This window comes from Dryobates pubescens, chromosome 3 (assembly GCF_014839835.1).
Source record: "Dryobates pubescens isolate bDryPub1 chromosome 3, bDryPub1.pri, whole genome shotgun sequence".
NCBI lineage: Eukaryota > Metazoa > Chordata > Aves > Piciformes > Picidae > Dryobates > Dryobates pubescens.
The window spans coordinates 49,432,700-49,451,338 of record NC_071614.1 but is presented as its reverse complement, the minus strand read 5'-3'; the positions used below and the strand labels follow the sequence as shown (position 1 = coordinate 49,451,338).

General features: G+C 57.7%; 1 protein-coding gene across 1 annotated transcript; it reads right to left on the bottom strand.

Moving 5' to 3' along the window:
• Positions 1-9,494: 9,494 nt before the first annotated feature.
• On the bottom strand, positions 9,495-18,370 carry ODC1 (ornithine decarboxylase 1). Its single transcript, XM_054180122.1, has 11 exons — positions 18,113-18,370; positions 15,603-15,747; positions 15,266-15,439; positions 14,967-15,139; positions 14,408-14,542; positions 14,147-14,228; positions 13,745-13,828; positions 12,402-12,564; positions 12,202-12,314; positions 11,712-11,926; positions 9,495-9,996 (listed from the first exon to the last, which is right to left on the bottom strand). The coding sequence occupies exons 2-11, from the start codon at positions 15,702-15,704 to the stop codon at positions 9,855-9,857; spliced, it is 1,383 nt and encodes a 460-aa protein (XP_054036097.1). The 5' UTR covers positions 15,705-15,747; positions 18,113-18,370; the 3' UTR covers positions 9,495-9,854.
• Between the last annotated feature and the right edge of the window lie 269 nt (positions 18,371-18,639).

The window sequence follows — 18,639 nt, the reverse complement described above, 5'->3', positions numbered from 1 at the left end:
TCCGCTTCAGTCTGCAGTGAGCAGCAGGTTTGAGGAGCAGCGTAACAAAGCCCAAGCTCTTCTCATTCGAGCAGGTCAGCTGGACATGGGCTGGCATAGGGCAAGGCACTGCCAGCTGGCCTTCAGGAAACCAGTGGGGAGGATTCCCAGGAGAGGTGGGCACACATGGGATGCTGGCCAGGTCAGGAAGATGCTCTTAGGACCCACCAGGATGAGCTTTCCAAAGGTGGCTTCTGATACTGGGAACCTTTTGCTCAGAGGCCAGCTCAGTGCTGGGGAAGGCTTCACCTGCTGCTGCCAAGCAGCTCTCCTGAGAAAATCAGAGCTGCTGCAGAGGCTGAAGCTGTGACTTGGAACATCCCAGCTGTGCTTTGAAGAGCTCCTCTGAGGACATGGCTGCTTCCCTGGCTGGTAATCAGGACAAGGAGGGGAGAGCAGTTTCCAGACTGCTGCTCCAGGATGTGTCATTGGAGAGCTGGTCCAGGCAGCGGTCAAACCGACGGAGAAGTCAAGGAAAAGCTTTGCCAGGGTCACTGTCCAGGCAGGCACCGACGTGCTGGGGCTTCATCACTTGTGCAGTGATGTCCAAGTGAGCAGTGGAAAGCTCCAACTTGTTAAGGGACTTTGGTGTCTTGGTGAACTGTATGGTTAACAAAAAATGAAGTGGGACTGGTGACAGCTGAGTCTGGCACCAAACCCCATCAGGGGGCCCCTTTTTACCTCCCTTAATGAGCTGTGTCATTGTTGTCTCACCATGGAGATCTCTGGCTAATTGCTACCTGAATTTTCTGTGTGAGCTGCAGGCCCTGCTAAGCTTGTTCAGGATCCTGCCCTTGCCTTTCACACTGCATCAGGACCTGTCTGGCTGCACCTCAGCTGCAGCTGGGGTGCAGAGGGGCTTGGATTTGGTCTTGTGTTTCCCTGCCACCAGGTTTCCATTGGCTTTGTTTTAAGTAAAGCCCTTGCAACATATTTTTAGCATGAGCCTCTGAGTAATAAACTCCTGCAAAGAACAGGCTGAGCATTTCTGCAGCCAGCAGGCAGATGGTCTCCATGGATAGGCCCTGGTGCAGGGCACCCTCTATTAATATTTAAAGGTTAGGAACAGTCGTTGGCTTCCATGGCCCCGTGGGCAGGCTGGCATTTGGAGCTCCCTGAGCTGTGATGGCAGAGCTGCTGCTGCTGAACCCAAGGATTGCTGTTGCCTCTTTTGGGAGGGAAGAGGAGGTGAGAAGGAGAGCAGAGCATCCCTGTGTGGAAGCCTGGGAGACGTGCCTGCACTGCTGGGAGCAGTGAGCCTGCAAGCAGACCCTACCCACTGGTCCTCCCTCCTGGGCACTGTGGCTAAAGGGTAGCCAGGGCAGCCCCAGAGGGTCACCTGAATCCCAGGCTGGTGGCCAGTGCACATAAGTCAGAAGCCAGTGGGCAGAAGAAGGAGACAAAAAGCTGCATGCTGTCTTCAGAGGCACAAGAGGAAGGCCATGACCAGAGGCTGGGCAGGTTGTGTACCAGGAGCACAGCCCTCCCCAAACAATATCCTAGCTGCCTGGGCTGTCACCAGAGGGAACTGTGCCTCACCTGAAGCTGAGAAGCAAGGTCCCCTCCTTGCTCCTCTCTGCACACCTCTCCACACCTGGTGTTCAGTGCTGCCAGGACTGGTGGGGCTGGTAAGCATGAGAGGAGCTGCTTTAATGTGGGGGTGCTGGAGCCCTGCAGCAGGCTGCCCAGAGGCGTGGTGGAGTCTCCATCTCTGGAGTCATTCCAAACCCACCTGGGTGTGATCCTGTGTGACCTTCTGTGGATCACCCTCCCTTGGCAGGGGGCTTGCACTGGGTGATCTCCACCCCACTCTGTGACCAGCCCTCTTGGTCCCTGCCAGTGCAGCTGCTGCTGGGAGCCAGAAACAGGACAAAGGGAGTTTCTTTTACCCCCTTGAGTGTGATGCTGTCCCATAGTGCTTGTGCAGGGACCAGCTGCCCGTGCTGCCCCCGCTGCCCACACCTCCATGTAGCTCTTGTGCCCACTGCCTGCAGCCTGGGATCTGCTTTCCAGGCAGCAGAGGCCAGGGTCAGCTCCATTGCTCTGGCAACACCCAAATAGCAGCCAGGAGTTGGATGGTATTTTCCCCTCCCAAGGCAAAGCAACTTCCTGCAGAAACCCCTCAGGTGCTCGTGGGTGATGTGCAGCCCCCCATGCCCCACTGCTCCGCAGAGGGAACACATCCAGGCTGGGCCAGAAAGCCTCTGCCAAGCAGCAGCTGTGTGCCCGTGCCTGGCATGATCCAGTGAGGCTGCAAGAGGAGACCAGGGCCCTCTGCTTGTCTGCTGCACTGCAGCACCCTTCTGCCTGAGCTGCTGCTGGGGCTTAGGGGCTGAGGCTCAGGGTGGGGTTTGGCACCATCCAGGGCCCAGGGCAGGCGATGGAGGAGTCGCTGGAGGACAGTTCTGATGAGTTGCCATATGCTGGTAGCTGGTTCTCAAAGCTGACACCACTCCTCCAGCAGCTGGGGAGGTTCCTGCTGCCCTTTGCAGTGCTACCAACATTTCTGTAGTTGCTTCTGTGCCAGCCACAAGCTTTGGTGCCTTCATCTGGGTGGTTTGTCACCTTCCTCTTCACGCCTCAGCCAGCACCAATTGAGAGTGGTTCCCCCCCCAGCCCACACCTGCTTGGCCTGGGTGTGCCACAAGTCTCTGCAGCTGAGCCTGCCCGTGGCAGGTGGCCATGGGACAGCTGTGCCTCCTGCCAGGGTGAGGATCTGCTGCTTGCTTGCTCTCTGATGGCCCGTGGCGCTCTCAGACATACCCAGTTGCCAGCAATTGGCATTTCCAGTGGCATGAACATCCATGGCTCCTGGAAGCCCTGCCCTGCTGGCTGTGGGTGGCACTCCATGGTGGGGAGCCAGGGGTCTGAAGCTCCCTGCCCCCAAATGTGCTGCTGTCTGCTGTCAGCCAGGCTCATGCCCAAGCAGCTGCACTGCCCACGGAGTGCAGGCTGCCAGCAAGGGCTGCATGGGAGCCCTTGCTCCACAGCCTGCCCTCCCTGTGCCCCACAAGCCTCTGGACTTGGTGGCCCTGGGCAGAAGGATGCCTGAAGCTGCTGGGAACCCTTCTGGGGGGCTGCATCCTGGGCAGGGCACACTGGTGCTGCCTGCTCTGACCTTCTCCCCCCTGCTCTCCCTCAACTCAAAGGCCAAATGAGTTTGTCCTGCAAGTTCTGTTCCCCCCTGCTTCCCTCGGGGCAGGTCACTTTGTCTGCTGGTAGTGACGAGCTCTCCTCTCTGCCCCGAAGTGAGTTGCACAGGCAGTACCCAGAGCCCCGGGAAGGGCCCAGAGTGGAAGGGCTCAAACCTCAGCTGCCAGCTTCGGGATGCAGCAGGGAGCAGTGAGGCTGCAGCACAGGCTGCTGCTGCCATCTAGCCATGCCTGGCACTGGGCACAGCCCTCGCCCACATGCCCTGCTCAGGGTGCTGTCTGTGCAGTCACTGGGGTACTGTCTCCTTCCCCTTCTGAGCCATCAAAGAGAAGAGATCTCCCAAGGCCTCCTTGCTGAGCCCACCCCTCCTGAGGCTGCTGGCAGAGCTGCTGTGTTAGGCAGGGCCAGGCCAGGCAGCAGCTGGGAGGCCACACCAGGATGGCACACGGTGGCTGCTCTCCCCTGCTCCAGTGCTTGCTGGGTTGCATCCTGCCCCACAGTGAGAGTCTCCTCCCCTGGGGGCAGACACCTGCCATGCCCTGGTGCTGGTGTGCACATTGGTCCCAGCAGATCTGTCCTGGGGCTGGCAGCAGCTCTCTCTGGGAGCCCTTTGGAGCTGTTGGCTGAGCCAGGAGGAGCAGCCCCGGCCTGGTGGGCAGCACATGCAGCTGGGGGCACGGGGAAACTGCTTCAGTGAGGCAAGATGCCACCTTACAAGGGTCAGGGCTCTCCAGTGAGGAGCCTGCTTCAGGCCATGGCCCAGGCTGTGGTCCCTTCCTTTTCCCCAACAGCCACACTGGGCTTTGGTTCAGCAGCCACTGCCAGTTCTGCCCTACCCAACTTGACTTCTTTGAGGCAGCAGTGGGTCCCCCTTCCTCAGAGCTCCTCTAAGGCACTTGTCCAGCTTAGAGCCATTTCAGCACTGGGGCAACAGAAACCTCACCAAGCAGAGTCCCACCAGTGGGAAGGCAGCCAAGGAGGTGGCATTGGCAAAGCCACTGAGAGGCTCAGCCCCATGGCACTGCCAGCCCCATTGAGGAGCAGGGTGGGGACAATTATGCTGCCACTGGAAGGGACTTCAGGAGGTCTCTATCAAAAGCTCCTACTCCAAGCAGGATGAGCTGCAATATAGTGGTTGCCCAAGACTTCAGCCCATCAGGTCTCAAAAGCTTCCAGAGCTGGAGCCTGGTCTTCTCCTGGTTTCTCCTTGCACCCAGCCTGACCCCTTGGCTCCAGCTTGTGTCCACTGTCACATAACATCAGGGCCCCCTGCCAAGCAGCTCCATGAAAGACAGCACAGAATCAGCTGCTTGGACTTCCCCACGCCCCTGACAAGGCTGACCTGCACTCACCCACAGCAGTCAAGGGGCAGAATAAAAAGTGGCACTCAGTGACTGAAGAGCCAAGCCTTAGGCTGGGCTTTAGGCAGCAGGCTGGAAGCTGATGAGACACTTGAGGTAATGCCCTAGTGGAAGTCACTGATGTTGATGTTTTCTGTGTATGAAACCCCTCAAACCCTCTGTTTCCCGTTCCAGTGGACAGCTGGGGCAGGAGCTGTGGGGTTTGAGCTGTGCAATCCTTTATGGCTTTGGTCTCATTTTTTTTCCTTGGCCTGCCTTCTCTGCACTTTCTCTGACCACAGCTGGCTCATGCCGCAGGCTGACATCAGCTCAGCCTGGACGTGGCCCTGGGCAGCCTGCTCCAGCTGCAGCTGTCCCTGCTGACTGCAGGGGGCTTGGAGGAGATGCTCTTGGGGGGTCCTTTGCAGCCCGGAGCACTCGGTGTGGGGTCGGCCGGGAAGCTGTCCCTGGCTGGCAGAGGCGTTCTCGATGCTTTCCTTTGAGCCGAGCGCCGCCTTGTGGCTCATCTGGGGACCTGCGCTGGCCGCGCCCAGAGGAGCGCCCTGGCTCATGCCGGGTTGCAGGCAAAGGCACCCATCGGGGGATGACATCCTCAGGGCACAAGCAGAGGAGCCCTGCAGCACCCATCCAAGGAGCCTGGCCACCCAGTCTGGCGAGTGGAGGAGGACTGCCCCCCCGTGGCAAGCCGGATTGGGGGTTTGCTTTTCCCTTTGGTCAGCTGCTGTGCTGGCTTGGCTGCAGAGAAGCAGCCCAGTGGTGAAATGCTGCTGCTGGGTGTAGCAGGCAGCAAGTGGCTGGAGGAGCAGGATGGTGGAGCATCAGCTGGCAGCACTGCTCTGGAACATTTCTGCCCTGGCTTCCTTCCCTGCTCAGCTTTGCTGCTGCTTGACCACTTGCTGGCCTGCAGCAGGGCAGTAGCGCAAGGGCAGGCTGAGACCAGAGCAGGAATTCAGGAGCATGAAGCCACTTCTGTTCTGGGGACGAGCGTGGACAAGGCTGGAGCCAGCTCCCTGGAATGAGGGCAGGTTTCAGTGTGCCAAGGCACACTGCTGCTGTAGTGGATGTGTCAAGAAACACAGGTGAGTAAGGGTCTAGCATGAGCTGGCCTGCAGTGAGGCTTGCAAGGTAAGGGCACACAGGCCTGCAGTGTGCTCCCGAGGGACCTCCCTTCCTCTGCCAGGGCTCCAGCACTTGCCTGCAACTTGGGCAGCCTCTCCTTACCAAAACAGGGATGCAAAGGGCACTGTTGCTCATGCCCAAGATTCCACCTTCTCACCCTGCAAAGGGCAATGTCTTGGTGGCTGCAGTGCTCTGAGTGCTCAGCATCAGCTCCCCAAAAGCAGCACTGCTGTGCTTTAGCTGCTCTGAACACTCCCACACACAGAGGACCACAAGCTCATCTTGCCCAAACACAAGTGCCAGGCCCATACCTGTCTGTGCATTCTCAGGGCAGTCCAGAGCAGTGTTCTAAGTACCTAGAGATGAACTGGAGACCTTCAGAAGGTGGCCACTGAAAGCAGACCACAGCAAGAGGTCTCAACTGTCCTCAGAGCCATAGGGACTGGCAGGTGCTGCATGCCCAACCCAGGGACACTGCCCTGCATCAGGTTACTCTCACTTCCCCTGGCACTGCCCAGAGCTTACTGCAAGTGAAAACAGACAACAATTATTACTGCTGCAGCCATTGATGGTATTTCACCTTCTGACAGTCAAGCCCCAGCTGTTCTCAGCTCTTCCTGCAGTAGCTGTGGCCAGCAACCAAAGAGGTTTGGCCTGATGCTGGAGAGCAAACTCCCAGGTCAGTGTTACTGCAGCCTGGGGCTGCCTTTGGCCAGGAGACAGCAGGAACAGCAAGTGTCAGAGAAGGGTTTGTATTGGAAAGGATCTTCCAAGCTCATCCATTCCAAGCCCCTGCAGCCAGCAGGGACATCCCCAACCAGAGGAGGCTGCTCAGAGCCCCAAGCAACCTGACCCAGACCAGCTCCTGGGGTGGGGCAGCTCCCAGCTCTCTGGGCACCCTGGGCCAGGCTTTCAACCACCATCACTCTGCAAACATTCATCTTCCTTCTCTCCAGTCTAATTCCCTCTGAGTCCAAACCATGTCCCCTGCTTGTGAGGGGAGCCCTCTCCAGCTCCAGGCCTGGTCCCAGAGGAAGCCTCATTCCTGCAGGTGGAGCTGTGGGGTCCCTGCTCCTGTTGCTCTTCCTCTGGTTTGGCGGTGCAAAGGGGGCCACAGACTTGGCTCTTGCAGGGGGGCTTCAGGCACTGTTTGCCTGCCAGCCCCATGCTGCAGCCTGCAAGTTCCATTAAATACTCCTGCAGCAAGCTAGGAGCAGGCTGCCCCCTACACACTGCCACAGCAGCTCCCCACCCTGTCCCTGTCTGCTCACAGCTGAGTATTCTCCCTCTACTTCACACATCCCCCTTTGCCTTTCCCCCTGAGGCAGTCTCAGAGGACCCCTGCTTCACCACCTTTGGTGTGTGAAACTACATCTGCCCCAAAGAACAGCAGCTGGAGCCCAGGGCAGGCCAGGTACAGCCACAGGAGCACTCCTGAGGCCTCAGAGTGGGGTGAAGAGAAGCCGTGCCCTTAGCCCACTATTGGCCTTAGCTGTCCCTCCCTTTTTCCAGAAGTGAGCCCAAGAGAACAGGTGCCAGAGAGGAGTGAGCAGGGCTGAAGTGAGGAGCAGGAATGCCAGAGTCTCTGCACAGAGATGGCCACAGCAAGGCAGAGCCTAACCATGCATCAAGCATGGTGCTGCAAGAAGTGAGCTGAGCTGCTCCTGGCTCTCACTGCTGTTTGCTGAGCTAACCAGGAGACAGGCAGCTCCTCCCTCCCCCAGGCAGGCTTGCTCCAGGGAGGAATAATGAAGAGTTGCAGTTAGAACAACTGGATTCAGCCAATGACCATGGCAGAACTGGGCAAAAGTTTTAGTGGTCCAAGCCTCAGGGAGAAGAGGTCAAACTAAACCCTGGGTTCAGTGCATGCCTTGCTCCACCTTTGCTGGCCTACACAGTGCTCCAGCTTGCACTAGGAAACCACTTTCCCTAGTTTGGGTGGGAGCAAACCCCTGCAGACATCCAACCAGCTCCTGCCACTTGGGTGTTTTGAGAGTGGAACTGGACCACTACAGATCCCTGGAAGTCAAGAGCAGGCCACTCAGTGTCCAAAGCCCAGAACATCTGCTCAGCATAGTGAGAATCACCACCCCCTGCCCAGGATTTGCTCCTCCAAGCACTAAGTCAGCTAGCAAAGGCCACTGGGTTTGGTGTTTGGGGTGCTCTTTATTTGCTTGCACACAGATGATGTCCAAGAGGAGTTAACAGCTCCTGCAGCCCTGGGTACTCTCCATGGACACAGCTTACAGAGCACCAGTTCAGGTTATGACACACCTGCCCTGGAAGAGGAAGGCAAAGAATGAAGGTCAGCTACAGCTCTTTCAGGGAGCAGAAGTTAATCAAAATGCTAATTATTAGCACACTGCCAGCCCTGGCCTCCAGCAGACAGCTCCTTGCCAGCCCTCCTCCCACCCAGGGCAAAACCCCAACTCCTTCATGCATGAGAACAAAGGCAAGTGCCAGCCCAGGGCCAAGCCTGAAGCTAGGAATAGAGCAGAGAAAGAAAATAAATCCCTTGGGATGCTTCAGGAGGCTCAGGCAGGAGGCACCAGCACCTCCTTGCCCTGCACTACTCCCTAGTGAGGAGTGGCCTCAGCTGAAAGCACAGAAGGGAGGCTGATTCCTTCAGCTTCATTTCTCACCCTGCTGGAGCCACTGCTCCCACCAACAGTGCTGCCTTTTGGATCACACCCAATGGCAGGGTTGGAAGGGACCTCTGGAGATCATCCAGTCCAAGCCCCTGCCAAGGCAGGGGAACCTGGTCACACAGGAACACATCCAGGTGGGTTTGGAATGTCTCCAGAGATGGAGACTCCACCACCTCTCCAGACAGCCTGCTCCAGGGCTCTGGCACCCTTGAAGAAGTTCCTCATGTCTAGATGGAACTTCTGACCTTCAAAGCTTATGCCCATTACCCCTTGTCCTGTCACTGGGCAGCACCGAGTCTGGCCCCATCCTCCTGACACCCAGCCCCTAGGTACTTGTAAGCACTGATGAGAACCTCTCAGCCTGAGGGGTGAGCCTGTAAGCACCACACTACCTTAGGCTTTATACACTTGAACACCTGAAGGTTTTCCTCTCTACACACCAGGCATTTGCTCAGGGATGCCTGCAGCCCAGGACCTTCTGACAACTGGAGGGATCCAGGCCTGGCACCAGTTAGTCTGGCAGAAACTTTGCAGTTTTAGTGCAGCAGCTGGCAGTAACCCAGCATGGTGTGAAGGAGCCAGAAAGCTCTGCTCCAGGCAGAACCCACTGGGTTTGCCAGCAGCTCCCCCTGCTCCTGCAGTTTACTGTCACCTACCACAGCCAGCAAGCAGTGTCATGACCCTCAGCAAGAGCTTCTAACCCCACTGCATACACAAAGGATGCTGAGTCCCAGCTCTTACCCAGTTTATACTAAAGCAATAAGGCTTAGAGCAGCCATCACCTACACCTTCAGCTTCTTAACTCTCCCCAGGACGTAACTGAACCCTCAGACACAGAACAAGCAGCTTGTCAGTGGCAGCCAGGGGGCTGTCTGAACAGCCAGCAGCAGGGACAGGCAGGAGCCAGGCCAGCACTGCACTTGCCCTGTGTCACAGCTGAGCACGTCCCCCACAGCACCCAGGCTGCTGCAGAGCCCAGCAAGAGACACAGAGGAGCTTCCCTGCCCACCAAGGGGCTCCTTCACTCCAGCAAGGGGAGGGGAGGAGATGGCAACTCTGTAATTCGCTGGTTAGCGAGCTCACAGCACCTGGGGCTGCCTCTAGAAGTGCTGCAAGAGCCAGCCAGGACAGGCTCATTCCCTACAGAGGAGGCAAACACAGGACCAGTTACTTCAATATACTTTATTTTAAAACAGGGAGGTCACAAAACACTAAGCTCAGCCCAGTCTGTCATACCCAAGCTACAAATACTTGGCTGACAGTTGAGGATCAGTCTTTAGTAGCATAGATGAAAAGTGAATAAAAATCCATATAAAACAATATTCAAATAGTTTCCATAGGAACAGATAATTGTGACCCAGCTCCTAGTCCTTTGTTTCATTTGTGCCAAACCTAAGCTTTAAAAAACCCAAACAACCCCACTTGAGAATTTTAGCAAGAATTAAGTTAATGGTCCCCCAAATGCCCTAAATCCCACGACTGACCTTGCAGTGAGTTACTGGTGGTTACCTATACCTTAGTACTAGCTGATTACCTATACATTAATACTAGCTGAAGCACAGGGCGCTGGGTATTCAATTCCACTTTCCCAGGCGCAGGAGAGTGGCAGACTGGCAACATCCTGCTCCTCCACTTCAGCCAGGAACCCTTGCTCCTTCAGCTGCTGCATTAGTTGCCTAGAAAGAACAAGAGCAACTGTTAAAGGAGCAACCTCCAGGTGCCCCAACAGCTGGGCAAGGCATCTAAGTGCCAGGAAGCTTCAGATCAGCTCTTTGCTCATCACCTGCAGTTCAGGGAACAAACCCAAACCCAAGGAACCAGGGCAGCCCACTCTGGCTGCTGAGGCAGCCAACACCAAGCTGGTTGCTGGGTAGGATCTAGACCTGCAAAGCTGCACCCACACACCTGGAGCCACACCTGTGTGCCATGTGCCACAGAGTTAATGGCTCAGGCATTAGTTCAGAACTTCAGAGCCACGCCACTGGCTGTCCCTTACCCCACACCATCATGTTCCTGGGGCTCCTGACTCAAGTCAAAGCACAGGTGACAGACTGGGAATGCAAAGGAGATGACCAGTGAGGAGCACCCAAGCCCTCCCATGCTCAGGCAGGAACTGTGCTGAGAGACAAGCTCAGAACTTCAGCTGAGTATTTGGGACTCTTACCTCACACTACAGCAGCCTACAAGACATCCAAGGCAGGAAGCTCCCCAGGGACCACCGAGAGCTGCAGTCACCTTGTCCCTTCACAGCTATCTGCCCACAGGTTTATTTGTACACCTCTCTCTGACTGCATTTCAAAAAGCCTTTGCTTGTTCTACAAAGCTCTGCACCACCACTTTGCTGCTTCCTCCCCAGCTGCATGACAAGCAGGCAGCCCTGCAGGGCTGGCAGAGGGCTGCAGCTAGCTGATGGCTCTGCCTAAAGCTCACCACACACCAAGTACTGCAGTGCAAAGCTAATTCTTCTCCTGCAGAGACACTTCCAGTTCAATTAGACACCAGTCTGGAGCCTTGTGGGAAATCCAAAAGCTTCCTTTGGTCTGAGGAATGCTTCAGTCAGAGGTTTCACTAGAGATAAGCCGAGCCTTACAAATGCAAGGCTGGCAAAGGAATGGAGGAAGCTTCCTCTTACTTTTACAGCAGGAATTGCCAGTTCAGTGGCACTGAGAAGAGCCCAAGAGCAAAGTGAATCCTGCTTTAGGATAACCCTGCTGCCCCAAGGTGCTCTGCCACTTCAGCAGGCAGATGGACTCTTGCACCCCCGATCCTGGCGCAGATGCAGTGTTAGCCTTGCACAGAACAGCAGCCAGGTTACTTTAAGCTACTGCTTAAGGTGCAGTTTCACAGCACCCTCCAATTCCAGAGGCAGTTCTGCTCTCTTTGTTTGCTGTTTAAGTAACTCCCTTGGAGCTCTAGCACCCTGCACTGAGCAGTGAGCCAGAGCTGAATCTAAACCACAGAAGAGCTCCCAGATAAACAGATCCCATCATGAAGCAGTACTGCTGAGTGCTCCTGGCTCCTGCAGTCAGGATTCAGCAAGCTATCAATCCAGAGGGCAGTATGCTGGTAGAACTGGGACTGACTGGGCTAGTCACTGGTTGCAGAAGCTAAATGTGAAGAGCCTGTAAGGATTCTGTACGCTGTGCAAGACTGAAGCAGCCCAGGTTAAAGAGCAAGACTCCTAACATTACCCCTTTAAAAGCAGCTCTCCTGCAGAGTCCATGAGAGAAAGGAGAAGGCAATTGGTAGGGCTAGGGCTGTCCTAGGCACATAGCAGAAGCCTTCAGGCACTGCCTTCTCCACACCACAGGAGGTTTTCCAAGGGCAACACCACCAAGACTCTGGCCCTGTCCGAGGGGCAGGAAGCTGTGGCACGAGCACTGCTACTCACCAGGCTGGCCTGGAGATGACATAGTGTATTGCTGGCCTCTGGAAGCCGTTGAAGGTGGAGGCTGCTGCCACAGTGTAGGCTCCCATGTTCTCAAACAGCACCCAGTCGCCCACCTGCAGCTCGGGCAGGGCACAGCGCTCCACGATGCGGTCCAGCCCGTCGCACGTCGGGCCCCAGATGCTGCAGCAGTAGCAGCTCTCCTCTGGCTTGGGCCGCTGTGGGGGAGAGGGGAGGGCAGTGAGACCAGCAGGGCAGGGCTCCAGAAGGAGCATCCTCATCAGTGCAACACTGCCCCTCCCAGCCAGGAGGAAGAGCTGCTCCCAGGTCCTGCTGCACCCTGGCATTAACCTCCTTCCACTACAGGCTTTGTGGGGCAAATGCCACACTCTGGCAGCATGAAGGGAGCAGTGAACTGAGAGGGGACTGCTGAGACAGGGACTCTTCTACCCCATGACACATGGCAAGCCCGTGCCCCTCTGCAGGGACGCACCTTCTGCAGCACTGGCTTCACGTGGGCGTGGTCGTACAAGATGCAGTTGAAGGAGCCATAGACTCCATCGTTCACGTAGTACATCAGGGTTTTGTCAGCTGCCTCCTCCTCATCTGCAGGCAGGCAAGACAGCAGTAAGAGAATGCTGGGAGGAAACAGGAGAGGGGGCTAGCAGCAGGGCTAGGGCTGGGCTCACACACCATCAGAACCTGCTTGCTCCTTCAGCACCATCTTTTTGGCAATGATGTTGACTGCCAGCGTGAAGGCTGAGGCGACGTAGTACCGGCCCGGCTCCGCGATGATCCTCACGCCGGAATCCACGGGGAAGTACTTATCCAGGGCTGGGTTGATGACACTCGTGATCTAGGGAGGAAGCAGGTGGCAGCACCACTGCTTCAGTGTGCTCTCTCACACTGCCACGGTACTGATGTTCTACAGCAGCACCTGGAACTGCAACCCACGGTGACAAACTGGCCAGGCTGCAGTGACTGTGCACGTGTTCAGCTTGGGAAAGGCTCCAGGGGACCTTAGAGCTGCCTGCCCTAACCCTTCCAATACCTGAAGCCTGCAGGAAGGCTGCAGAGAGACAACTTCTGAGGGTGTCTAGAGACAGGCCAAGGGGGAATGGTTTGGAGCTGAGACAGAGCAGGGAGCTGAGGAAGAAGTTCAGCAGGAGGGTGGTGAGCCTCTGGCACAGGCTGCCCAGGGGTGCTGCAGGCCAGGCTGGATGAGGCCTTGAACAGCTGAATCTAGCTGAGAGGTGTCCCTGGGCATGGTGGGGAGGTTGGAGCAGAGGAGCTCTGAAGTCCCTCCCACCCTGAACCAGTCTGTGCTATTGTAACCCCTCTTCACATCTTTATTTTCCTAACCCAAGTTCTGTCTGGGATTAAGCCTGCACACAGCAACAATGGTCACTTAAGTTCAAGTGATGTCAAACAGCTCAGTTGGAGTTCAGAGAAATGCCTGTCCTAGCCTCATTAAACCAGCACTGATGCCCCCCAAGGCCCCACACTTCAGCTCTTCTGCTGACCATGGCAGTACCCCCAGCTCACTGTTCCCCAAGGCTTCAACAGCAGTGTTCTGCCATTAGCTCTCACATCCAGCTGCCTCCACCAACACTGATGTCCCAAGCTCTGAAGCTGCCTCCAACTGCAGCAGGACTCCATCACACCACAGCCCACCGTATTTGCTGGTGGCATGCCATGGAGCAAAGACTGCCCCGAGCCGGGCGGCGCCCCGGGCCGGGCCATGCCTGCCCCCATCATTAGTAGCAGCAAAGTCACTGTAACTGATTTGCTGTCTCCCTGTGCAAACATGGCATCCCGTAATGCAGCTCCAGCCTGGCAGGAGCTGTGGCAAGAACACCCAGCAGCTCATTGTCAGGCTTGAGACCCATTCCCCGCTTTTTCCCTGGGTTCCACTTCTCAAAGCAGGCAGGTTCCTGCAAGCCTGTCTGCACACCAGTACAGAAGCAAGACTGTGCTTCCCCCAGCTAACACTCAGCAGGACTCTGCAAGCTGAGGAGAATTCAGCAAAGCTGTACCTCTTCAAATTTCAGCTTGACGTCCTCAGAACCAGGGAAGCCGCCGCCGATATCCAGCAGGTGCATACTGAAGCCCAGCTCAGCCTGAAGTGAAATTAAGAGCAATACTGTTAAGAAAGCAACGCTCAGTTATTTTAGCTTCAAAGGCCACCACCCACCATGGAATTAATGCCCAGAGCAGAGCAAACTCCTCTTCCAGCAGCAGCACTTGAGTCTCAGCTGCCAGTTTCAGCACACCCGTAAGCCAGTTCTGCAGCACCAGCCAAGCCAACCCTCCGTGACCCCAAGCACACCAGCCAGGGGGAAGCAGCCCCCTCCGGCCGCCCCGCAGGGCTCTGCGAGTGACTCAGTCTTGCCACCAGCCCTGAGCAGCAGCTCCAGAGAAAGCAGGACCAGACTTACCCCCATATCAAACACACAGCGGGCATCAGAGATTGCTTGGACAAAGGTCTCTGGGTCTGTGCATCCACTGCCAACATGGAAACTGCAAAGAGAGACAAAATCAGAGCTGCCTGCTCCTGCGTGCGCCCCCTGCTCCTGCCCCCCGCCCCTGCCCCCCGTCCCACACTGTGTTAGTCAAGGTGCTGACAGAAAACTCAAGCCACCACAAAAGGCTTCTTCAGGCAGATGACTGCAATCCCTCATCCCTGGGCACCAACTCACCTGACTCCCACGATGGCCAGGTGCAGCTCCCTGGCACGCTCCAGCAGCAGCCTGCTGGCCTTGAGCGTGGCTCCGAACTTGACGCTCAGGCGGCAAACTGCCTTGGAGTCATCGGTGGTGATGCGCAGGACCAGCCTGAGGTGGGAAACAGAAGGGCCTCAGCTCTACCACAGAAGACATCACTAGCAGGCAGCTATGACCTTAGAATGAGACTGAGCTCCCTGCCTTTCCCTAACGTGCCAGTAGGGCAGACAACTCATGTTCACAGAATGGGTTGGGTTGGATGGGGCCTCAGAGATCCTCCAGTCCCAACCCCCTGCCATGGGCAGGGACACCTCCCACCAGCCCAGGCTGCTCAAGGCCTCATCCCACCTGTCTCACTACCCTCACTCTACAGAATTTCTTCATACTACAAGGTTTACACTGGCTGACAGCAGGTTTATGTCCTTGTAGCTCTGCAGCCCATCTCAGCCAGTGAAGGCCAAGTGTCAGGTAGCAGGAGATGCTCCCATCCCTGGCAAACCCAAGGGGGAATTACAGAACAACTGGAAGAACTTACTTGGCTTTTGGGTGGGCCCTTGCAACTTTCATTAGCTCTACTTCACTATCAAAGGTCATCATCTGCACACCACTGCTGGCAGCATGTTTGATCTGGGAGACTTGCTTGCAGGGATTTGCATAGATGATTCGCTCTGGAGGCACCCCAAGGCTCTGCACCAGCTGGATCTCTGTCTGCAGACAGAGCAGAGCCCACTGGTGAGGGACTGATGACAGGTGGGCAAACTCCTAGCCCAGCAGAGCCGACAGCACTTCCTTCACTGCATGCCAACAGCTGCTGCAGAGCACAGACCACCTCACCTTGCTGGCACAGTCAAAGCCTGCCCCAAGGGTAGCCAGGGTCTTCACCACAGCTCTGCTGTCGTTGCACTTCACGGCGTAGAAGGGAGTCACCCGAGGCAGGGCCTTGTGCCACCGCAGGTGCTTCTTCACTATGTCCCCGAGGTCAGCCACGTAGAAGGCATCTTTGTCATCCTAGAGCAAATGCACAGCTTGCAGCTCCCAGCAGTGGCCAACAGGATGAGCCTAGAGGCCAGTGCTGAGGAGGCTGCCTGGCAGGAGGTCTGCAGACAGCTGGTTCCACCCTTTCCGACCCTGGCAGCGCCACAGCAGGCAGGGAGCCTCCTGCCACACTTACCGAAGATGACACTTCATTGATTTTCTGGTCAAGGATGTCCTTGGCAGTGAAGCCTTCATCAAGGAAGGTGAATTCAAACTCCTCATTGCTGCAGCTGCTCATGATTCCCAAGGATCAGTTTCAGGTGGAATGGCTCAAGCACAACCTGTGGACACAAACACCAGCAAACACGTGTCACCGAAACCCACAGCTCCCACTCACGGCTCACTGCTCCATGGGGCTTCTCTCTTCCACAACTGCACAGCCCCTACAGGGACCACCAGCAGCATCACACACCAGGAGTGTACACAAGGGCAGGTCAGAGCTCATCAGGACCAGGGAGCCACAGAACCCTGCCAGCCCGAGGCCACGTTCTCCTCTGCCCACCAACTGCATGATGCACTAACCCAAACCACAGCAGTGGTGCCCAAGCTTACTGGGCTAAGTCCCTGGCAGGTGCCACTGTCACCACCTTCACCAGGCAGTGCCACAGCCAGTGCCAATGCCAGCACACTCACCACGGCTCCTGGGCACTACTGCCACAGCCAGTGCCAATGCCAGCACGCTCACCACGGCTCCTGGGCACTCCTGCATGGATCAGCACAGAGACACTACAGCTAACTCTCCCCAGCTCACAGCCAGCTGAGCATTCCCACCACAGGTCAGACAATGCCAGCCATGGGATCAGGGCTTTCCTTGAGGTTGCTCTGCTGGTAGCCAGAGCTTCCCTGCACTACCCAAGACCTCCAGGATACATGGGAGGAGAGCCTCAGCTGTCAGGAGTGTCAGAGACACTCTGCCAGAGCGTACAGGCAGTGCCACAGGCTCTTACCTGTGGTATGCAGACAGCAGTGATCCCAGCTAACACTTCATAAAGCCTTCACAAAGCTCCTTGAGGACCAGAACTAAAGGGCAAAAGCACATTCTTGTGCCACCCAGGCCCGGGAAGCCCATGGCACAGCACGTGGGTGACCCTTTCCTTGGGCAGGCCAGAGGACAGTCTCCATGGAGCTGTGAGCTCCAGCTGAAGCGTGCTACCTTTTAAAGACCTCAGCACTGCAAGTGACTCATTGGAGGATCTGGTTTCATCAACCAGGTCCAGCCCCCTGCTTCTCTCAGCGTTTTTGCACCCATCTGGGCACAGATGCGCCTGCAGATCGTGTAAACTCAAAACTATTCACTGCTGGTCAGACCACTGCTCCATCCTCATCAAGTCTGTTTGCACAAGCATATGTAAACTCAGGCATGCTACTGCTGCTGGAGGTTCAGGAGGCTCCAAGACCAGCAGACTCCGTCCCACACACTGTGGGGAGTAAAAGTCACAAAACTTTACTACTGGAGGACTTAAGTCAGGGACACCTCAGTACCACTGCAGCCCTCAGAAGCATATGGCACCTGAACTGTCACTGTCTAGAACTACTTCACATCTTGAGCTGATCACTTACCAAACCAGATTTGAGATTCAAACCGGACTAAGCTTTAGCTCTAATGAAGTAAACCCCAGCAATCCACACAGCCTCATCCTCCCCCTGCTCTCACTCACATGCAGCCTTAATTCCACACAAGCTAGATTAAAGTCCTCTGTTAAAAGCTGCTTTGAAAGGACCTTAAGAAAAAGCAAATTAAGTACTTTTCGGGAAATTATGATTAAGGAGAAGCTGCATCCTATGGCGGGACGACTTCAGCAGGACGCTGCAGCTCCGCAGACAGCTGAGGGGCTTCTAGCTGTGGCTGCGTGAGCAGCACCAGGGAGGGCTTGGCTTGTCCTCCCCTGCACAGCGAGAGCTCCTCTGAGCCCGCTACGGGGAAGCGCTGGTGCCGGGCACGGCAGACTCTGCCAAAAAGTTCCAGCAAGCCCTTCCATCTCCACCCCGCGGCACAACTCTACACAGAACAGAGACAGAACGCTCCCGGCGAGGCAACCGGCAGCCTCCGGTGTGTACTTCTGCTTGGGCCGCGGGCAAAGCGCCTGCGGCTCCCCAGAGAGACAATCCCTGCTCCTCTGGAAGCCGCCCTCCAGAACATTCCCTGTCTCCGCAGCGGTGTCCGGAGCCGCTGAGTCACGCCCGCGGCGCTGCCCCAACGCCGCTGCCGGCCCCGGGGCTGCCCGCCCGCCCGCCGCGGCTGGCGGCCTCCTCTCTCCAAACCCGCGCAGCCCCGAGCTGACCGGGGGCACGGCGGCTCCCCAGGAGCTCCCGGCGCCGGCACGGCCCCGACAGAGCCCGCACGGCCCTGCCGCTCGGCCCCGGGCCCGCAGGCCAAGCACCTGCCGCTCCCCGCCCGGGAGATGGCCCCAGCGGGGCCGCCGCCTCCCCCGGTCCCGGGCCGCGCCGCCAGCACCTGCCCCGGCAAGCCGGCCCGAGCCGCCCGCAGCCGCCCCGGAGCCCGCGGGGCCGCACATTTCCCGGGCGAAGATGGAGACCCCTTGCCCGGTGGCAGCGGCCGGGCCGCGCCGCGGAGCTTGGCAGCGCCCCCGCGTACACGTGGCTCGGCCCCGCTCCGGAACGGCGCCGCCGCCCGCCTCACCTCGCCTCGGTGCAAGCGGCTGCCAGGCCTCGGCAGCCGGTCCCGTCGCTCCGAGCCGCCTCCTCCTCCTGCGAGCCGGGCGCGGTGCGCGGAGCCGGGCGGGAGGCGCCCTGGCCGCTGCGGAGGAGCGGGGCCGGCAGGGACGGGAGCGCGGCGGCTGACAAAGCTCCGCCACCGGCGCGGCGCTGCCATATATAGGGCAGCCGGTCGCTATGGCAACCACCAGCTCAAACCAGCCCCGATCGGCTGCGACCGGGTGGGGACTCGGCCCGGCCGCTATTGTGACGTCGGCGGCGACACGCGCACGGCCCGCCCCAGACTGCGAGCGCGGCCCCGCGCAGCGCTGTGCGCGCCCCCGGCGCCGCCGGCCGCGGGCAGGTGCTCGGCCCTGGCGCCGCCAGCGCAGCAGCCGCTCCGGCGCCCCGGCACCTCCTGCCCGGCCGCGGGGCTCCGGCTGTGAGCGGCACCCCGGCAGGTGCGGGGAGAGGAAGCGCAGTGCCAGGGACCCGAAGTGCCACACGGTGCCAGGGAC

Coding starts and splice junctions, on each gene's coding strand:
- ODC1 (XM_054180122.1), bottom strand. CDS start 15,704: ATGAGCAGCTGCAGCAATGAGGAGTTTGAATTCACCTTCCTTGATGAA. Junction 15,140..15,265: donor GCTTTGACTGTGCCAGCAAG/GTGAGGTGGTCT, acceptor CTCTGTCTGCAG/ACAGAGATCCAGCTGGTGCA. Junction 14,229..14,407: donor CTGGCCATCGTGGGAGTCAG/GTGAGTTGGTGC, acceptor CTCTCTTTGCAG/TTTCCATGTTGGCAGTGGAT.